The sequence below is a fragment of the Gordionus sp. m RMFG-2023 genome, chromosome 1 (genome assembly GCF_954871325.1).
Source record: "Gordionus sp. m RMFG-2023 chromosome 1, tfGorSpeb1-WG-v2, whole genome shotgun sequence".
NCBI classification, from domain to species: domain Eukaryota; kingdom Metazoa; phylum Nematomorpha; class Gordioida; order Chordodea; family Parachordodidae; genus Gordionus; species Gordionus sp. m RMFG-2023.
In genome coordinates, this window is record NC_088775.1 from 19,374,140 (window position 1) to 19,398,275 (window position 24,136).

Consider the following 24,136-nt stretch of genomic DNA (forward strand, 5'->3'; position numbering starts at 1 on the left):
AAATTTTATGAAACTCGATTACTTATATTAGTATTGTTAATTGGTTGGTTATGTAATACCCAGACCTGGCACTTGGCTCTAAAATTAGATTAAATCTGCTAAGAGCACGAGGCCCATGTATCTTAAGTTATTTCTTATTGAACTTATTAGTTAAATATATGGTTATTACAGATAAATCGATAGATAATTAAAAGACCTATTGAATATGCAACAATTCAAGCGCCACTTTTCTATGAGTGAAGCTATTTCTACGTAAACGGAAATTTTAATAACATGAATAGAAAAAATAATTCCTAAAATTATATTTTGAATTAAAGAGGTTGCTCGTAGCATAAACTCCTTCCTATTCCTATATTTATGAACTATTATTTTCCTGATTTTATTATATTTAAAATCATAAAAAATATATTTTTATTTTTATAAAAATATTAAATAATAAAAAAATGAAACATGAATTTGTTGATCCAAAATTTTTATTTATTTATTCGATTTTTTCATTGTAATTATAAAATTTAACTCATACATAGATTTATAAGATTTAAATAAATAAAATAAAAATAATTTCAAAGCGGAGTTGAAAAAATAGAATAAATAAAACAATGAATTAGATGCAAAAAAAATTTAAAAAATCCCCCACCCCTTAATTAGGTGATAGATAGGCGATTTGGTTTTTTATTTTATTATAAAATTAATTTCTTTTTTTTTATTTAAGATTTTTTGAAATATTAAATAATTTTTTATAAAAAAATGTATAATATTGCCTACAAATTTTTAAAGGAGATGGAAATGGAAGTTAAATTTAGGGGAAATGTTACTAGAAACCTCTTTATTTCCAAACAGGATTAATTTTAGGAATTGATTTTTTACATTCATGTTATCAAAATATTTGGTAATCTAGCAGATATTTTTCTCTTAATATTGTACAAAGTTAAAAATAAAATGTTAAGATCCAGACATTCCCATTAAGTGCAATGCTAAAAAAAAATTTTCACGAACAAATATGAGTAACCATATTTATTTTTTATTCCCGGTCAAATTAATATACACCATATAAAGGTAGTTAAAACTATATTTATTTGATACCCATTCATTATCATATCAATATTTGATTTTGATAAAATTATTCCTGACCTACGTAGAAATAACTTCACTCATCGAGAAGTGGCGCTTGACTTTTTGCCTATTCAATAGGTATTTTAATTATCAATCGATTTATCTCTAATAACCATATATTTATATACTATAATAAGTTCAATAAGAAATAACTTAAATTAAAATATATGAGCCTGAACCGCGGATCTGTGATCGGGGTTCTCATAGCAGATTTTTAGAGCCAACCAACCAATTAACAACACTATATAAGTAATTAAGTTTCATTGTGTTCACGATTCAAATTCATAACTCGAGTTCACGACTCAAGTTTATGACTAGTTCACGACTCAAGTTTAGTCTGGATCTTAACATTTTATTTTTAACTTTGTACAATATTAAGAGAAAAATATCTGCTAGATTACCAAATTAAGTTTTAAGATTTTTAAATTCTTTTTAACGGAAATTTTGATAACATGAATGGAAAAAATCAATTCCTAAAATTAATCCTATTTGGAAATAAAGAGGTTTCTAGAAACATTTCCCCTAAATTTAACTTCCATTTCCATCTCCTTTAAAAATTTGTAGGCAATATTATACATTTTTTTATAAAAAATTATTTAATATTTTAAAAAATCTTAAATAAAAAAAAAACGAAATTAATTTTATAATAAAATAAAAAACCAAATCTTAAGGAGTGGGGGATTTTTTAAATTTTTTTTGCATCTAATTCATTGTTTTATTTATTTTATTTTTTCAACTCCGCTTTGAAATTATTTTTATTTTATTTATTTAAATCTTTATAAATCATATGTATGAGTTAAATTTTATAATTACATTGAAAAAATCGAATAAATAAAAAAAAATTTTGGATCAACAAATTCATTGTTTCATTTATTTTATTATTTAATATTTTTATAAAAATAAAAATATATTTTTTATGATTTTAAATATAATAAAATCAGGAAAATAATAGTTCATAAATATAGGAATAGGAAGGAGTTTATGCTACGAGCAACCTCTTTATTTCAAAATATAATTTTAAGAATTATTTTTTCTATTCATGTTATTAAAATTTCCGTTTACGTAGAAATAGCTTCACTTATAGAAAAGTGGCGCTTGAATTGTTGCATATAAGTAATCGAGTTTCATAAAATTTAAGATAACCTGTTGAGTTCACGACTCAAGTTTATGACTAGTTCACGACTCAAGTTCATAACTCGAGTTCATGACTCAAGATCAAAACTCAAGTTCATGACTCAAGATCAAAACTCAAGTTCATGATTCATGATAAAAACTCAAGTTCATGACTCAAGTTCAGAACTCGAGTCGTAAAAATGAGTCGACTAATCGACTCAAAACTCGACTTGAGTTTTGAGTCTAGTTATTGCGACTTCGACTCGGAGTCGTAGTCGGGTGAACTTGACTTTTTAACAACACTAGTATACATTTTAAAAATAATGTATCTTACCGATGGCGCGTATTTTAGTCTAAAAAGAAAAATTAAAGTGTTTTTTCAAAAGCTCACTAAATGATGAAATATTTATGAACTTAATATTAACATTTTCAAATCTTTTTAATTTGCTTAATATGAATATGCTTTAATTTTTTTAAAAATTATGTATATTCAGTTTATCAAAAAAAAATTTTCAATAATAAAATTTTTTTTAAAAAAAAAAAAGAATAATTAATATCTTTAAAAAGTTAAAAATCATTCTGTAATCATTTTTTTAAAGTATATACACTGATAGTATGTAGGGGTGCGCAGTATAGTCAAAAAATAGTTTTTAAAATATAATATTAACATTTTTTGATTCCTTTTAATGTATATATGATTCTGCTTAAATTTATTTTTAAATTAAGCTTCTTTGATAGGGGGCGCGTATGTGGGACATATTTTAGTCATGTAAAAAAATTATTTTTTACAAATTTTACTTTGTTATCGATATTTTTTAAATAAAAAAAAACATTTTTTAACCAATCTTATAAATCTAAAGATGATTCTATATTAATATAGTTTGAATTAAGCTTCTTTGATAATGGGCGCGTAGTTTCCGGGGGCGCGTATTCTAGTCATGCCCACAAATATCGAATTAAATTGGAATAATTATTAAATTTAACAAATATAACAAATGTCATATAGTCAAAATATAAAATTTGAATATTTATGTAAAAAAAATTTATCATCTGACTTATAATAGATATCATGATCAATCAAAAAAGTTGAATATTTATGTAAAAGAAATTTATCATTTGACTTTTAAAATAAAATAAAATGGATATATTTTAAAAATGTTTAGAGTTTTAGGTCAAATAATATATTTTAAAGAATTATAATTTGATTGGAAAATATAAAAAATTCCTTATAGAATAATTTCAAGAAAAGGAAGTAATACTTATTACATTATAAAAATTCCATTTAAAATAATTTTTATATTTTGTTATATTTTATATAATATTTAAATGCCTTGTATATAATTAAACCACTAGGGAGATCTTTTAGCCCCACTCCCCTATCCATTTATTATTCTTAAATGGATAACAAAATTTGTCAGGTGGGACATTCACACATCACATAAAAATAATATAATATGATTTAACATTATATTATGTTTATCTTAAAGTTTTATTGCTTATTCATATCTTTCTTTATATTTCTTTTTTGAAGTCAAATAATTTTATTCATAATATATAAATTATATATATATGAACAAAATAATATATGCATTAAATATGCAATAATATAAAAAAGGTAAATATATATTTAAAAAAGACTAGAATAAATGCCTAATAATTAATAAAAATTACTATTATAAACGATTGGTTATAGGCTACTTGGAGCCGTAAGGGGATAAAAAATCTGAATGGCAAATTTATGAACCAATGTTATAGAGAAATAGAGAATACAAAAATATTCTTTAAGATCGTTCTCGAGATGTGTAATTTTTTTCCTATCTATTTCACGGAGGAAAATATATAGTGTTTGAAGTTTTCATGATGTCACAAGTGAAACTATCCAAAAAGAATTATTTGTTATTCGATATTCGACTCGATTCGTATTTTACGAATACGAATAACATAATTATTCGATTCGAAAGTACGAATCGAATTCGAATAAGGAAAATATATTATTCGTCGAATAATTTTTTTTCTATTATTCGATCGAATTATTCGAGATTATTTTCGATTAAAATAATTTATAGTATTATATTAATAAATGTTGAAAAATAATTATATATATATAGTATATATTAGATAATTAGGAATTACTTGAAATTATTCTTATTTAATAAAATTAGTGGAATATTGAAAAAGCATTTTATATTTTAAAAATTTTAAATAACTTCATAATCCAAAACAACTTCAGAAAATTCTTTATGGACGAAGGTATTTATTTTATGGAATTAATAACACATACACAATTATAATAAACTAGTAGCTATCCCGTCAAGAATGACGGGCGATGCAGATATTTCTCCTTTGTTTGATGATGGAGAAATCATAAATTTTACTTTTTGCCTAAATTTTTATCACTTTATTTGTAAAATATTGCTAGATGTGAGTCTTGTATTTTTAGATTGCATAGCTTTTTGACAATCTATTATTCCCTACAATTATTTGTTATCATATACAAGGTACTAATAATCTATTAACTTTTTTAAAATAATGTTGGGGGTAATTTATAAATTTTATGAACATTTTTTAAAATAAAACCTATAAATCCAAATCATTTTTGTAAAAAATATTTTGTAAGTAAATCTGTATAAAATTTAATAAAATTACATGTAATAGTATTTTTTAAACTTATATCAAAATTCACTAAAATATGTATTATCATTTTGTGATAAATTTTTTAAAAGCTAATATCTCATCTACATTTGATGGTATAAACTCAGAAGTATAATTAAAAACTTTGTGATTGAAGAATTGGTTGTTCTCAGATATGTCATATACATGATATAAATCTATATTATAATTTTCCGATGTCCTCACTACGTCATTGTGAAGTCATGTCATCGCTACGTATTTATTTATTTTTATTAATTTATTTATTTTTTATAAAAGCAAGACTCAAATAAAAAGCAACTATTATATCCTGGTAAATAATATATATAATTTATAAAAAAATTTATTCATTTACTTTTTTTATAGGTGAAATATTTTGAGAAGAAAATTCAAGAAAGCAAGACTCAAATAAATATCAACTATAATCCTGGTAAATAATATTTTTATTTATGATTGAGTTTTTACAAATCAAACAATCATACACCCTTATTTTCCAAAAAATGAGTTTTTACAAGGGCTAATATCCAAAAATAAATATCATTCAATTCTTTCAAGTAAATTAAATTATAAATGCTTATATTTTTTTTACATTTAGAATACATCAATTTTAGCTTCTGATGATATTCCCACTCTTTCTAGAGAGTTGAACCTAGTGTTGTTAATTGGTTAGTTGTGTAGAGCCCAGACCCGGGGTTTGGGTCGAAAATATCGACTAAACCAGCTCTGAGCACGAACCCCGAGCACAGACCCGGGGTTCAGACCCCGCAAAAACCCATTATTTTAAAAAAAAATAATAAAGAATTTTATTTAAAGAATATTATTATTTTATAAAAAGTAAATCTATATTATCAATTTTGTGTAAATTTGTGAAATCATTATTTAGGCTCTGCATACATAGGAAAACACAAATCATGTCAAAATTTTGTTCTACCATTAGGGGAAATATGCCATAAATGGCCATGTTTGAAGACTGGCCACCACCCTTTAACTTTTTATCTATTGGACCGATTTCTCTCAAAATTGGTCAAAATGTGTATATGTTAATAATACTAATTAAATTAGTGTATAATTAATTTTTATATGCCTAAAAATTGAAGAAATATATAAGATTGGTCTTTTGCAAGTATTTCATATTTATAATATAATTCTTAAATAATATGTTATATAGCCAGTAAATACATTTCAGCGAAACTTTTATCGCGAAACACTTTTTCGCGAAGCTTTTATCGCGAATGTCGTTTATCGCGAATGGATTTTATGGCGAAACTTTTATCGCGAATCCATAATAGCAAATACTATTCCGCGAATACAATATAGCGAAACAAATATCGCGAATTTTTTATAGCGAAACCTTTATCGCGATACCTTTAAAGCGAATACATTACCGCGAATACAATATCGCGAAACAACTATCGCGAAGATATTATAGCGATAATTGCTAATAATGACTAATTTATTTCGAAAAATTTTTTTATAATTATATTAATTGAATAATATTTTTAAAAAAAATAGGGTTGTGACGATTTTGCACTCAATTTTGAATTATCTCATATTTTATGCCTATTAGAACTCTTATGGTGAAAGATAGGCCTGCCCCCTTAATCAAAAAAAAAGTGTAAGATATGTAAGAGTAAATAAATAAACACTTAACTCATCCTCGGTTTCACGTGTATTTTAATTTTTTACGTTTTTTAATTTTTTTATATTGTTTAGTATATTAATTTTTTGGAAAAAAACAGATGGAAGGGGGAATGAAAATATAGTTTTTATTTTTTAATAAGGATAAATATTTATAAATAAAAAAAAATGGATGTAAAATAAAGTTATTTAGTAAAAATATTATAAATATATTATTATTTTTTGAATTCCATCTGGGAAAATAATTTTTTATAGCTTAACATTTTATTTTTTAGTGATTTTTAAAAAATATCAAAAAGTAATTCTATTTTTAACTAAAAAATAAAGAATATTTTTATTTTATAAAATAAATTTAAAATTTTTATATTTAATATGTTTTCTGAGGATCATTTTCATTGGTCAAATAATGATGACCAATCTATGCCATCTTCTCCAATTAATGAATCCTCATTTTTGTCTCAATAAACTATAGGACAAGAATTGGTAGATTCTTTTTCTGAAGAAGCCTCATCGTCATCATCCATAGCAATAGACATTAGGAATTCATTTACGATGACTTCTAATAAGACACGCAAAAAATGTAATTTATGCCCAAGTGTATACAAATTTTCAACTTCCCAAAGTAACAATAATTTTAAATTTTTGTTTTAAATATTTCTTGAGCCCGCCTGAAACAACGGCTTAAACCTATCCAGAGCCGGCTTGAGAAACAAAAATTTAGCTTTTTAACTTAATTAGTGCTCAGGCTAGTTCTGAGCACGGTTTAGACCGAAAAATATTATTTATTAAAAACTTCCTGTACTAATTTATGAATTATATTTTATATATTTAGCGAATTTGAAAAAACATCTCAAATCGGTGCATCCTAACATATTTAAAGAGATGTCACACTCACAGGGTTCCATTTATGACTCGATGCCGGGGATGAGAAAGCTTTTATCGCATGAAAATATGATGATAAATAAACTCATCTTAATTTCTTAATAAAAACTAATAGTTCCTTTAACATAATAGATAACCCAGCTTTTAAGAGGATATTCTATTATACAAATAAGAATATCACACTTTGGTGTAGGCAAACATTAAAAAAAAACCTAGGTAATGTCTATAATTTTGCAAAAAATAATTTAACTGATAAATTAAAAAATAAAAGTAATATGATATCCTTAAGTACAGATTTATGGACTGCTAATAATAGCACGTCCTACTGTGCTATTACTTTCCATTATATTGATAACAATTGGGATATTGTAAATAGGATTTTAGATATTATTTTGTTTCCTCACCCACACACTGGAGATAATATCTTCAAATATGTTTTATCATCATTAGAAGATTTTAAATTAAGTGATAAAATAATATCAATAACACACGATAACGGATCAAATGAGATCAAGGCAGTACAAATGCTGCAAGAGTATTATCAAATCCATTACTCGAAAATTTTATATGGGCATCGCTGCGTGGCCCACATCATTAATTTAATAGTAAAGGTGGGCCTTCATTTTTTTGAGGCGAAATTGGAAAAAATAGAAAATATAGTTAATAAATTACATAGCTCACCCAAATTTATGCAATCTTATAAAGCCATATGTGGAGCTACATTAATACCTTTAGCTGTTAAAACAAGATGGAACAGCAAGTACCTCATGATATCCGCCATTAATAAGGTAATAATTATTATTGTATATTTTATTCTTTTTCTTAATATTTATCTATCTAGAATATTGATTCAATTCATGAACTGAGCGATCAAGGTATAATAGGGGAGGATATTACCCCAACTTTTGATGAATACTCGTTCTTCCTAGAGTTGGAAAAATTTCTTCTACCCTTTTATCAAATAACAGTAGAAATATCCACTCATTCTCCCACAATCGGGATGACCCTATTATTCTTCAATGATATATTGGAGAATTTAAAAAATCATACCGTGGCATATTCAAATTTGTCAATAAAAGAAGCAGCCACTATTATGTTAAAGAAAGCTGAAGAATATAGTCATAATATATTCACTCCATATAATTACGCAGCGTCGTTACTTGATCCTAGGATCAAAAATACCCTGATTACAATTCTAAAGGATGACGTTGCAGATAAATATTTAGATATATTTAAAATAAACTTTGCAAAATATACGTCAGAGCCAATGCGTATAATTTTCATAATAAACAATATCTCGAATTATAAAACTATTTCCCTAATGCAGGGATTGAAAAAAAGGTATATTTGTTAAATGTTCTATTATAAATCCATAATCTTTGATATTTTAAATTTTTCCATATTTAGAAAAGGAGCATCAAATGGCACTGGCACTAATGATAATAATCAATTAACGACATACCTCAATGAACCACTCGCGCCCGAAATCACAAATATATTAGATTGGTGGAGAGGAAATGCTGATCGTTTTCCTCATTTAGCAATGATGGCCAGAGACTATTTATGCCAACAGACAACATCAGTGGCATCGGAAAGAGCTTTTTCTTTGGCCGGAAATATTATGACAAAACTGAGGAACAGGATGGCCCCATCGATGCTAAAGCAATGCATGTCACTCTCTTCCTGGGATATAGATATAATGTCTATTCGTGATGAAATATGGCAATAATTTCTCAGGTGTTACAGTATATGGAATCATATTTTTAATAAACATACATCAATTAGAGAGGTAAGAATAGAAATATAAAATATCACTTATTTAGAAATTTATTTAAGTAAAATATCTATAATAAATATTTATGTTAATAGGTTATTTTGAGTTTAATTTATTATTCGTGTTGTTAAAAAAAGTCTCAAATGCAGTCAATTTTTAAAACATAAATTGAAATTTAGCTAAATGCAGGCACGCGAATATTTATTTGGTTAAATTCGCGCCGTTTAAGAACATTAAGTATCATGCATGTCATATAATAATATTATTTATCTCAATAAAATTATTAATATTTACATATATATTAAAATATTATTTGAAGCGGGGCTTTATGTATGTTCTCTCTACCGTGCAAGACTCACTCGTAATAGGAATATGACAATTTTATATAACGGAATACGAATTTTTAACATAATATTTTATATGCGTTTGGATTGGAGAATATATATATATATTTTAAATGTATATTATATAATTTTTTATTTCATTATATTTATCAAATAGATGTAATAAATTTGATATCATTTTGTCTCATTTTTTACTTGTTTTTAGGAAAGCTATTTTTTTTTCATGATTATATATATTTGTTTAAATATAAATTATAATAAAATATCACATAATGCGATTATTAAGATGTTTATGTTAACCATGAAAAAATAATTTTTCATAAAAAATATATATCAAAATTTCTAATATCATAAGTTTGTCAATTGTCACCTAGATACTAAATACTTAGCGGTTACTTTGTCAAAATATATCTGTTTTATTTTTTTTATCTTGACGGATGGCCAGTATATCATTAAAATAACTTACTTAATTAATTTCTTCCGACGGCAAAATTCTCAGTTATCGGCACTTTGGAATTATAAATGTTGAAATCTCATGGAGGAAATTTTTTTAATCTTTACTTAAATGATTTTAAATAAAAAAAACAGATGGAAGGGGGAATGGAAATATAGTTTTATTTTTTAATAAGGATAAATATTTATAAATAAAAAAAACGGATGTAAAATAAAGTTATTTATAGTATAAATATTATAAATATATTATTATTTTTTGAATTCCATCTGGGAAATTAATTTTTTATAGCTTAATATTTTATTTTTAGTGATTTTTAAAAAATATCAAAAAGTAAATCTATTAAATTAAGTGATAAAATAATATTAATAACACACGATAACGGATCAAATGAGATCAAGGCAGTACAACTGCTGCAAGAGTATTATCAAACCCATTACTTGAAAATTTTATATGGGCATCGCTGCATGGCTCACATCATTAATTTAATGGTAAAGGTGGGCCTTCATTTTTTTGAGGCGAAATTGGAAAAAATAGAAAATATAGTTAATAAAAATTTTCAAATTGCAGATAAATAGTGCATTGTTAAAAATATTCCTGTGTCCTCCTAGACCCGCCCACTTTGAATAATAATTTAGATTACAATCAAGATATAATTAAATTACCTTTTATTTGATGCCCATATCAATATTTTCCATTGTTAAAAATATTTCTGACCTCATAAGACCTAGTAGACCCGCCTAATTAGAATATTAATAATAAGTATTAAACAGGGATCCAAACCGAACCTGAACCGAACCGTTAAACCGCTAAAAACGTATTTTTTATCAAACCTGAACCGAACCTAAACCGCTAAAAAATTTCTAGCCTAACCTAAACCGAACCGCTAAAATGCCTCTGAACAGGTTCGAACCTCGTGATTTTATGCTGCTAAAATAATGTGTAAGTTATTACTAGTATTTTGCAAAATATTTTAATTATGTTCGAATTGTTTTATAAATTTTTATCAATCACATTTGATTGATAAGTGTCAGTCATAATTTTTATGAACTTTAGTATATTGCCATTTTACAATATTTTTTAAATTTTTTAAGCTTATAAATTATAATGCCTAGAGCAAAATTAAACCCCATATACAATTATTTTACTTATAATATTATTAATGACATATCAAAATGTAATATTGCTGATTGTCAAATAAATATGAAAGATAATCATGGCGCAAATTTGGAGCGTCACATAAAAAGAAACCACCCTATAGAATTCAATAAAATTAAAATATCACAACAACAAATTCCTAATAAAATAAAAAGGCTTAAGATGCCATCAAACCAACAGACAATAGAAGAAGTATTTAAAGAACAAACTACTATATCAGTGAAGCTAAATAAAAAAATAATAATTGATGCTTGTACTGAGCTGGTAACTTTTAATGGTAGACCATTCACATTAATCTATGATACTGGCTTTAGAAAAATTCTGGATCCTATATTAGAAGGTTTAGGTAATATTAAAATTAATTCCCAAAATATTCAATCGAATGTTGCAGAATTAGCCTTAGATATTCGGCAAAATATAATCAAAGAAATAAATGGTAAATTATTATCTCTAAAAATTGACTGTGTTACTCGTCTAGACAGGTCCATTATTGGGATTAATCTTCAGTACATTCAAAAAGCAAAAATTGTTCTGAGAACACTGGCAATGAAAGAAATTTTTGAACGGCCCACTGCAGAAAATTTAAAACTCCTTTTAATAAAAGTATTAAATGATTATGAAATAAAAACATCACAACTGTACACTATAACAACGGACAATGGGACAAATCTAATTAAGATGGTAAAATTATTTATGGAGGATAGTGATGATGACAATCAATTGTCTGAAAATGATGAAGAAGAACAAATACAAAATATAGATAATTATGATATTTATACTAGTTTCACAAATGTACCTGATGAATTGCAAGCAATCTTAATGATTCTCAATATGATATTATAAATATAAGATGTGCTTCTCATACCTTACAACTTTGTGGTAGCTCATGCATTAAAAAATTGCTCCATTTCTAATATTATTATTAAAGCTCGTACTGCCTGCAAGAAGCTAAGGATAAAATATCAATCATACTAAAAAAATTAAACTTAAAAAGACCTATATTGGATTGTCACAGATGGTTATCAACCTATGACATGCTAGAAAGATTGAATGAATTAAAAGATATTTGTGAGGAGTTATCAGTATCATATAGTGAACTTTGTTTTACAACTCTGGAATGGGAAGCAATTATAGGGTTGGTAAATATACTAAAACCAATGAAAGTAGCTACCAAGAACTTACCACTTGAGCAGCTAACTTTAGGGGATTTTTATGGCATATGGCTGAAAGCACCCTTTGCTAGTTCAATAAGTGATGCTATGAATTTTAGAGAGAAGCAACTTTTAAACAACAATGCCTTTTTGTCATGCATATATCTAGATTTAAGGTATGTTTTAAAAATATTATATCTTATATAAATTTAATCAATAATCTTATTTATTTTAATTATTAATTTTATATAGATATCAAGTGCTTTTGACTGAATAAGAAAAAACCAAAGCTAGAGGACATATTATTAAAATATGGCATAACATGGAATCGAACTTTGTTATAAGAGTGGAGGATTTTAGTGAAGGTGAATCAACACCGGTTAATGGATCTTCATCTGAAGAGGACTTAGTAGAAAGTCTTATTAAAAAAAAGATGTGAACAAACAAAATCACTTACAAAAATCGGAGAATATTAAAAATATTTTAGTTAATTTTTCTAAAGAACCTAGGTTAAATAAAAATATAAATATTTTAGACTATTGGAGAAATCAGAGCAATCGATACCTTGAATTATATAAATTGTCTGATATCATACTGACAGTGCCAGCTACCCAAGTTAGTGTAGAAAGATGTTTTTCTACAATTAAATTTATACTATCCCCTTATAGATGTAATTTGAGTGTAATAAATCTTGAAAATATATTAATTGTACAGCTTAATAAAAAAATTTTAAATAAATAAAGTTATAAATATTGTTCATATTATAAAATTAAGCATTGATATCTATTTGTTATATTTATAAATTAAATATTATTTTATATTATGCAATTAATAAAAATAAAGGTTTTATGTATGTGTTTTTTTATTTTAATGATAAAAAAAATATTTTTCCCTATACATAATTAGAATGTAGGTTTGAATACAAAAATGTTCAAACCGGTTTATAGAGGTTCGAACCGAACCGTTATTTTTATTTTTTACGAACCGAACCTAAACCTTGAACCGTTATTTTTATCCGAACCTGAACCGAACCGATATTCGTTTCGGTTTGGATCCCTGGTATTAAAGTCAAAATTTAATTAAAACACCTTTTATTTGAAGCCCATAATATCAATATCATCATGTTGTTAAAAATATTCATAACCTCTTGGACCCACCCATCTAGAATAATAATTATGATTACTAGTAGACTACAGTATATAATTAACACACCTAGCCCTATTAGCCTATCGAGACCGAGAGGGAGCGCTTGTTCTTTTAATGAATAAATCTTATGTATACTTTTCTAATAAGTTCAAAAAAAAGTTATAATAAATGGGTTTTTGTGCCGGCTCCCCTGGTCTGAACCCCGAGTCTGGACCCCGGGTCTGGACTCCGGGTCTGAACCCCGAGTCTATGCTCAGGGTTCGTGCTCAGAGCAGGCATGAGCACAAAATTGGGTCGTAAATTTTACGACCAAGCAAATTAACAACTCTAGTTGAATCTAATATTGATTCCTCTTCAGGTTTAATACATTAATATTTTTAAAATTATTCTTATGTTTTTATTTTAGATAACAAGCCCTGTCTTAACCTCTCTTAATGATTGTACAGATGCTGATTAAGCAACTATTATCCTGGTAAATTATTATTTTTTATTTATTAAAATGGTTTTTACAAGAATTATTAATTCAGCCCATATTTATTTTGAGAAGAAAAGCAAAATAAGGGTAAATAATATTTTTAATTTATAAAAACTCATTTTTATAAATCAAACAATCATCATACATCCTTAGTTTACAAAAAGTATAACATCAATAATTTAAACTTTCCCATTCCAGCTACACACATTCAAAATTATTATAAATATTTATGAAAATAGTTTCAAAACACAAAAGATTAACCCTACCTTTTTTTAACAAAAATGTGGTATAAAACAAGGATGTGCCACCCCCACATTTTCATCACAAATACCAGTAACCTACAAAATGTAGACTGGCTATGCGATGCCGATAACATATATATCATTATTGAAGATGTCACTAACATGAATTATTTTAAAAATAGTCTCAAATAATATGTGAAAAATTAGCCTGATAAAAAATTTAAAAAAACTATTCTATTTTCCTTTCCTTTCCTTCCCTTTTAATTTCTTTTATTATCTTCACCTTTCTCAAACTTTTTAATTTTCTATTTCTTTCTCTTTAGCTTCTTATCTCTTTTAATTTCCCTATTTTCTTTCCATTTACAATACTTAGTATGATATTTCTTATAATTTAAATAAATTTATATATCTATTTTAAACATCCTAAGTATTTTTAAAGCTTTCCATTTTGTCGGGCCGCACAATATACCCTTTTATCTCTGATGAATATTTTGTCTAACTAACAGAAAAATATCCAATGTACATTATTTTTAGTATTTAACTAAATTAATATATCAATTTTTAAGGATCCTACTTTTTAAAAAGTTTGTCTTTTGTCAGATCCACAATTGCTCTATTCTCCATGCTGATTATTTTGTATAACTCACCAAAAAATAAGTACATTTTATTATAAATAATTTTATATAGGATTTTATATCTATCCAAAAAATCAATATATCTATTAGAATATTTTTTTATTCAATTAAAATTATATATTTATTTTTAAGGAGCCTACCTTTTTAACAATACTCCTTTTTATTCTTACTAATATTTTTGTATAACTCAATAAAAAAGACAAAACGGGGTTTTCTATCTTTAGGATTTTACATTTATTCCAAAACAAAATGTTTATATAAATTGATTTTTACAAACTGTATAAGCATGAAAATATATTGCATTTTTAGTTAAATAATTTTTTAAATAAATATTAATAAATAAAATTTTAAAATACTTTCTTAATTTTGTTCTTCTCCCTGCCATTCTTAACAAAGTGGCAGCGGCTATCTTTCTAAATTTCTTTGTAAATTAAAGTTTTATTAAAATATAAAGATGAATTTCATATTAATTATTTCATATTTCTAAAAATAAAATAAATAAAAAATATTTTAAAAAAAATAAGAAGAAAATTTTTTTTTTACAATTAATTAAATATGGTGGACGATAAAAAAAACCCACTGTTTCTAATGATACTGTATAATATAAATGCGAATTTCCTAAATATATAGGAAACATTGATGCATATTTAACTAAAATTGAACATTTTTAAAAATAATAACAGCACAGATGACGATAACGCCACGACCTTACTACATAATTTACCAGATGGCATATTTTCTAAACTACAATCGATATGCACTAATCCGATCTCAAGAAATTATCGACACTTATCAACAAACTTAGATTATTTCAGCCTGCCAAGATTCGAAACAAAAAAATTAGTGAATTTAATGCAGCGGTTCAAATAGAGAGCGAAAGTTTTTTAAATTGGGTTACCCGTATTTGTCAGCTCTATGGATTGCAACTTTATCGGATATGACAGGGTTTTAGAAAAAATAAAGGTATCAAGCTCATCTAAGGAAATTAAATACAGAATTAAAGATTTACTCATTTTAGATGACATTATAAAGATAGGCAAAGAGTTAGACGAAATTGACATTGAAACATCTATACATAAGATTGTTATCAAAGACAACACACACTCTGATCTAAAACATTTGGAAGGGGTAAGCCAAGATAAGAAAGTTTACGAACAAAAACCAACTAATACTAAATATGACAATACCCAGATGATGCCATATACTGAGAGCAACATATGATAATAATTACAAACATCCGTTTAGACAACCATGGAAGACTAGACCATATTACCAAAGATTTAACAACCAAAATAACTATCATTTTACAAGACAAAACTATGACAGATTTCATGATCAAAATAGATGGGAAACTCCTTACATACCTTTCAATAATCACGACACAAGAGAAAACAATAATAATAACAATTATCGATATAATAATAATTACAAGCCTTTTAATGATTTCAAATACCACAACAAATTTGACAACAACATACAACCGTTTCAAAATTTTAGAAGTTATAATAGATCCAACGTGCATCAACAATTTTACCATCGTGACAATAAAAATTACATGACTCATAATCCTAGCCTTATTTAAATAAAATCAATACAGTTAATATATATGAGATCGAAGACGACAAAATCATATCATACGATAAGAAAGATTATAATTTATTAAATATTGATATAAATAACGTAGAAAAATAAGTTCAAAATATTAAAGATGTTACATATATGGTAAACATCAAAATTAATGACGACTTAACTTCACTACAAGTAGATACTGGCACGAGATTTACAATTCTACCAAAGTATATGATTGAGACAGGCTTAAAAAATATTACGAAGTCCAACATACAGCTATCAGGTTACGACGGCAAAACAATACAAGTAATAGGCACAACGCGAGTGAATGTAGAATACAAAGGGAATTCTCAAATTTTAGATGAATTAATCGTAAACAATAACAAGATGCCTTTACTAGAAAGATCATGGTTAAAACATTTTAAAAATATACTTGAAAGATTAATAGGCATGATTGATATGGATCATAAAGACGATTTGGAGTTAATATCCAATTGCAAGTCAAAATTAAATAATAAACCTGAAGAAGAAATACACATTGTTAATAATATAAAAGAAAATAATGATTTATGGGAAGTATATATTAACTTTAAGATGATCGAAAAAGAAACCTCTAACGACAGAGAATTAATGGAAATAATAAACGACATTAGAAACGGTGACACGATAAAAAAATAAAACATATAACAATATGGTGACGGAATTATGTATTATGGGAAATTGTCTATTTTAAGAAAATAAAATCATCATACCGAAAATTTTAAGAAAATCAATACTACAACATTTACACGAAGGACACTTGAGTGCCGGCAAAACCAAACATTTAGCTAAAGAATACCTTTGGTGGCCTAGAATTAACAATGATATTGATAACGAAATAAAAAAAATGCAAATCATGTAACATTAGGCCCGATAATCCTAATAACACACAGCATCTGATGTTAACGACGAAGCGATTCAAAAGAATACACATTGACTACGCTGGGCCATTTTTTAACAAATACTGGTTGCTTATAGTCGATGCATACTGTAAGTTTCCTATAATCACGCCGGTGAAATCTATAACCGTGGAATTCACGATAAAAGAATTGATTAAAACTATTAGCTTATTCGCTATTCCAGAACAAATAGTTTCTGATACAGATTTCAACCCACCATCAACAGTCAAATGGGCAAGTTGAAAGGATGGTGAGAACTTTCAAATCACACATGAAAAAGTGTATGGAGCAAAACAATATAGATATCGCTCTTGAAAATTTTTTGTTCAACTACAGAAACACGACTGGTATCCCACCAAGAAAACCTATGTTCAATCATGATATGAGAACTAATTGGGATTTATTAAAATATAAAAAAGACAACGGCAACATTTTACTCACAGCTTTACCAAAAAATAGAACTATGGATATTGGAGAAAAAATTTGGTACAAAAGTTTTGGAATAAAAAATAGGATGAAGGCGTTATAGTTAAAAAAGAAAGTAACATGCTATATCAAATTCCCACGAAAAATGGTGTATTAAGGAGACACTTAGACCAACTTAAAAAAGATTTACCAATGACAAAATTTCCATGCATGAACCAAACACTTCACCAACAGTTACATTTTACAAAAGGAGAAATATTATTGACCACGAAAAAGATTGTAAAGCCGACGTTTCGAGGCCGAATAGAAATAAAACGTTCCCTGCGCGATATCAAGATTATATCATGAACTTATAAGATTCACATACAAGAAGAACCTGAGTGGAGTTTATTTCTTAAAGGGTGGAATGTTGAAATGACCTGATTAATTTATATATATATATTTTTTTTTTTTAAATTCATTTTTTTATTAAAATTCATATACAAATATGATAAAATATAATTATTTAAAAATTAATATTAAAATATAGAGAATATAATAAAATATGTCATATATCAATTTAAGTTAAAAAAAATACAAATGTATATTTTTACTAAAAGAAGAAAAAAAAACATTTAAAAAAAGGAAATATCAAATGGCGAGGTCGGGCCATGATGTTTTAAATATTTGATAATTAGATCTAATTATAGATATGGCGACTTTCTGCTTGAGTTTGTAAAATGGAGAAAGGTATGATTTTTTTATTGATTTGGATATTGTTTTGAATAGATCTAAAGCCGCTTGTCCAAAAGAGCAGGTTGATGTAGCTGCTATTGGAACAAAGTGGTTATCACACATTAGGTTTGAGTAATTTATATTTTTTTAGAGATTCAGCTCTGTTAAGGGGATCATGGGAATTATTAGATGGAGCCATGGGATCAATGCAGGTAAAATTCCACATTAAAGGCTTTCATGAAAAAAGGTACGACGGTTTTACTGTCAGGTCGTTTTTTATCTGAAAAGGATGTAGGTTCTAAAATACAAGGGAAAATGGTTTTATTTAAAAAAGAAGCTATTATTGCATTTATTTTATCATGTCGGCTGACTTTTGATATAAATTTGCAGGGGAGAGCGTGTCTCTCATACGCGTCTGCCGATTGATTGCATTTATTGCAAATATAATGGTTTAGGAAAGTTACGCCCAAGCGTAAATTGATTGCATAACGGAAAGCGTCGTTATCTATTAGCTGGTTATTTAAAATACTGGGATATGAATCTAACCATTCATGGCCAGAGTTGTTGAAATTAAGAGATCTTAGGAGGGATTTATATTGGTGATCATCGCTCAAGTTGAGGTAAGCTAAGGAACGAGATACCAATCCTTGATCCCAATCTTTTTGTTTATTTGAATCTGGCGGGGCTGTGTTTGGCAAAACATTAATGTTCCAACAACGTAAGGCTTCATCTAATAAATTATCTTTATCGATGGTAATAATTTGCGAGGCAATATTTTTTAATGATAGGGTTGATGAGATGAAGGAAACAAGGGCTATACTTAATGCCGATCTTAGGCCTAGTCCTCCGGATTTACAAAGGAGAGTTGCTTGAAGCCATGACTTAGAATCGAGTTTGATGTTTAATAACTCTGACATTATTTGTAGTATCTTTTGTTCATATTCTTTTAAAAGAATTTCAAAAGAGAAGGCACCAGAAGTTTTTAAACAATACTGGATTTGTGGTAATAAAAGGGCGTTTTTGAGAATGTAGTATGCTTGATGGATGGGTAATTTTTTTAAGATTGATAGTTTGGGGAATAGTGATTGAAGGTGATTATTTAAAAAATTAAAAACTCCCTCTGCACCTCCCAATGGGGCTCTTAATATACTGAAATCTTGTAAGGGTGTGGGTCTAAAGTTATCTAATATGGTGTCTGTTGGAGGCGGAGAAGGATAAATTTCGCATTTATTCATATTTAAGGATAAATTAAGTTCATCAAAGTGTTTGTTGATTATATCTAGACAATTCTGGATTGAAGAAATGGTCCCCGATATAGTACAATCGTCAAGATACCAAACATGTAGATTGAGTTTGCATGAAAAAGCAATATCACTTATTAGGTGTTTAAGGATATAGAAATAAAGTAGTGGTCCTAATGGGTCACCCTGTTGGAGGCCTTCTGCAGAATTAATAATATAATCATTAAATTTGAGTAAGGAAGGAATGCCATAGCTAAGATGGATGTAATTGTGGTAGTCAGGGAATGTTTCCAAGAAAGTATCGATCATTTTATTCCTATTAATTGAATTAAAGGCATTGGATATGTCTAATTTTACTATATAATCTTCAGGTTTTAGGTTGGATAAAACTAGTCGACTGCAATGGATTGCAGCTTCACAGCCTCCTTTTACTCCAAACCCCACTTGGTAAGGAGCTAAGCTTAAGGTTATTGTAGATTTGAGTCGATTACAAATAATTTTTGGAATGGTTCGTCGATAGAAAATTCCAATAGCTATTGGGCGCACTTGATTTTCAGCTTTTTCAAGGGCAATTATTCTAGCACCAAAGATTATTGGTGCTAGTTTATGTGGTAATTTCCCGTTGATAATAAGATTAAAAATTTTCGTTAAAGAATTAAGTAGGAATTCGGAACTGTCTAAACCCAAGAGGTCAATAATAAATAAGGGTCGAAGGTAATCCAGCCCTGGAGCAGTATCGTTTGGAAAAGATTTAATAGCGGTTAAGGCTTCTCCTGGAGTGATATTTATCTTTGAATTTATTATAGGTAGTATTTGAGGAGTGTATTTGGGGCTCGGATATTTTTATATGTCGCAAATAAAGAATTATATTGCGCAAATTTAGAATAATTAGTAGAATGGGTTTATTGTGATTCGCAGAAAATAAGAGCAAGCAGGAGGAAAATTATCAACGATTTATTCATATAGAAATTGATTTTAAGTAAAAAATTATAATATTAATTACTTAAAGTCTTTTTAGCAAGATCATTGATATTTGGTGATAATTTTTCAAAATTAAGATCAAAGTTTTCAATTCTTTCTTTGATGGTTTGGCATAGTAGTAGAGGATTATCTTTTGGTGGATTTGATAATATTAATGTTGGGAAATATATCAATTTTCTCCAATTTAGATCTTCTGGATTTTGTAAAATATTATTAATAATTTTGATATAAAAAGGATAAATTAATTTAAGGGCTGCTTTTAGGATTCGTGATATGGTAGAGCTAAAATAGCTTGTTAAAAATTTTGGGTATGGATAATTTTTTATAAAGGTCTTTTCCTGTGTTGGATTTTCATTTGGTGGATTAAATAATTGATAGTCATTTTAGGTTGAAATTAAAGGTGGTGGTGGAATATCAAGTAAGATGCTAAGTGATGAAGGTTCAAGCAGTGAGACTGGAGGTTTATTACTACCTGGGCATCTTGAAGTGAGTGGTCCACGGATGGTTTATAATTGTTATTTTTTATGTTAATAATTCTAAAGCAATATGAGCAAGTTCTCCTATTGCTCATGTTCTAGTTTTGTGATGTAGTTGGGTTATGTGAATTGCCTTTATAAGGATCCAAGTATGAAATTGTGATAATGTTAAATTATAAGATACTATTGTTGTAGTTTATAACCATTTTCTTGGCAACATCGTTTTTTATTACTGAAGAAAGAAGAAGGACGTCCTTGGAGAAAAAGTAAAAATATTATTTTTATTTCTCTTTTTCAATCAACTATTTATATATCTTTTACAAACTAAAATTAGAAAATAATATTAAAAAGGTTAACATATAAAAATAAAAGGTAAAACTAAAATGAAAATATAATTTGAATAAACAGAATTCATTCATTCATTACCACGCCTAGAAATTGCACGAAGTGCAATTTCATCACCCACCAGGAGTTGGGCGTGCACCAAGTATATTCACTAGTATATAGATCCTCCGTTTTATTATAGTGGACGGTACCACTATGTAGCCAGCTAGCAAAGTGAAGAAGGGAGAAGTACGAAAGTGGTGATGTATTAGTTCTGTTACCGGCAAGATAGTGTTAATTGTAACCAAATATAAATAATAATGTACCTGACGCCTGGTTAGATATCTAAGAGATGGAAAAAAAAGTAATTCTTATGTTAGGTAAGTATATCCTTGTAAGATAACGTTATGTCTATATAGCATGTCCTATTCCGGAGGCATCCAACTTCTCTGTAATTGTAATCCCAATTCCTGAGACCCATTATCCTAAAGAGCTTATTATCTCTGTCTGATATTTTCCTTCTTTTCCCCTTCAATTATTTTTGTCATTTTAGAGTTAATAGTGTCCCCATAAATCCTTGTTTGTATTAAGCAGCAATCAGTAGCGCATGCAGGAATTTGGTCTAAGGGTGGGGGGGATAATAAAATTTTTTAAGAAATATTATTGTTTTTTAAAAATATCAAGCATAAATTTATCAGGACTAATAACTATTTCTAATACACAATTTTAAATTAATGTGAATTATAAAAAAATTATATGTAAAGAATCACTTAAATGACCCAAAATAGAAATTTAAATTTTTTGAACTTTAAAATTTATATATAAAGTTATAAAAATTTAAATGTTAGAAATATAAATTAATACACAAAAAGCTTAGGGAATAATTGTATTTTGTATGTTATATATTTACAATGTAAAATCCAATCTGTTGGGATTGAGCTAATTTTTCAATTATCTCATCCTTTGTTGTTAAATTCCTATGAATATTCAAAAGATCCAAACCTTTCAATCTACTTTCAAAAGTTGTACTTCTTGGTATGTTTTTCAGAGACCTGCAGGCCCGGCCCCGGGCTGGATAGTATGGCCGGGCCCGAAATTTTTAAAAATAAACACCCGGGCTGAGCCTAAATTTTTAAAAAAAACATCTAGGCCGGGCTGAAAATTTTTTTTAACAACCTATATTTGAAATCGTTATTATTAGCTATAAAAATCAAAAATAAATATAATTTATTTTTAAAAAAGGCCGGGCCGGGCCTTGAGCTTAGCCGTAAAAATCTTTAAAAAAATCCGGATCATGCCCTGCAAATGGTACTTCTGCAGTGCTCTGTTATTCTTCTTAAAAAAGAGAAAGTTCTCTCATTAGTTTACTATTGGGAAGAGTTGCTAATATATATAAACCCTTTTAATACATTGGGGATATAATCTAAAATGTGTTTGAAATAATGCAGAGCATCCATAGCATTTTTTGGGACTGTATCAACCATAGTTAATCTTATAAACATAATTATTCAGCTAATAAAGCATCATAAGATACTTTAACATCTTCATGATAAAAATCCAACAAATATTTTTTTTTCTATCACCATCTGAAAAAGGTTGGGAAGGCTTTTATGGAAATAATATATGCAGATTGGTAAGTGCTGCATAATGAATTAAAAACCATTCATTTATTTGGTTTATAAATGTATTTGTGTCTAAGATATACTCTTCTACTGATCCTATATTAATGTTTTAACTATGAGCTTGCCTTGCTGCAAGTTGAGTGAGACAAATATTAAACACGTATAGCTCTGCTTTTGACTTAACAATAACATATAAAATATGAAATTCTTCATAAACATTAGCCCTAATTTTCTTGAGTTCTAATAAAATGCTCTTCGCTATTCTCATCTTCTTAATCAAGTCATCATGTTTTTGAAAAGTAATACATAAAATAGTTGTACATTAATGAGAAAAAAAATTTGGAATAAGCATTGAATCCAATAATTTTCTTGCTTCTAAGGAAAAATTTCTTTCAGGCCATTGTGATATGTCAGTAATAGCAAATAATCGGCTCTTCTAACTCCATAAAACTGTTACTGCTTGCTGGCAAAGACTCTATCTCGTAGGACAAGCTTGCAATTTCTTTCTCCCTGTTGGACAATTTCAGAATAATTATTATTTGACTAGAAATTTAAAAATGGTAGATAAATATTACGCCACTAAAAATTTGAAAATAATAAGATAATATTACGCCGGAAAACTTGAAATCGAAATTAATTGATAAACTTAGTGATGAATGTGATAATAAATATAATTAAATATATATATTTAATATGAGATAGGAATAAATATTAACAAATATTAATATAGTACTGTGTAAATTTAATTCAAAACATTTCCATATTTATTTATTTATTTGAAAATAAAATTATTTGACTTGTAAAACGTTGTTAAAATAACATATTTATATATTCTTATCAATTTTTACAAATTAAAATTTTTATTTACTGACGAATTAAGAAATATGGAAATGTTTTAAATTAAATCTGCACAACACTCTAAACAAAAATATTTTTGAAAAATATATCCAGCATCTGCATTTTTTGGCTTTGGAGGGGGGGGGGGGTTTGCCCCCCCCCGCTGCGTACGCCAATAGCAGCAATGCTCAGGATCTTCATTATTTACCACATTATTATTACTAGTAGATAGCCCGT

General features: G+C 27.2%; 1 protein-coding gene across 1 annotated transcript; it reads right to left on the reverse strand.

Moving 5' to 3' along the window:
• Positions 1–18,621: 18,621 nt before the first annotated feature.
• On the reverse strand, positions 18,622–21,211 carry LOC135922608 (uncharacterized). Its single transcript, XM_065457017.1, has 2 exons — positions 21,113–21,211; positions 18,622–20,448 (listed from the first exon to the last, which is right to left on the reverse strand). The coding sequence occupies exons 1-2, from the start codon at positions 21,209–21,211 to the stop codon at positions 18,622–18,624; spliced, it is 1,926 nt and encodes a 641-aa protein (XP_065313089.1).
• Between the last annotated feature and the right edge of the window lie 2,925 nt (positions 21,212–24,136).

Bases quoted from the DNA above. Each gene is read 5' to 3' on its own strand.
- LOC135922608 (XM_065457017.1), bottom strand. From the start codon at position 21,211: ATGAGCAATAGGAGAACTTGCTCATATTGCTTTAGAATTATTAACATA. The intron at 20,449-21,112 runs GTAGTAATAAAC...ATAAATTCAAAG, and splicing joins ACTCACTTCAAGATGCCCAG to ATAAATATCACTCCAGGAGA.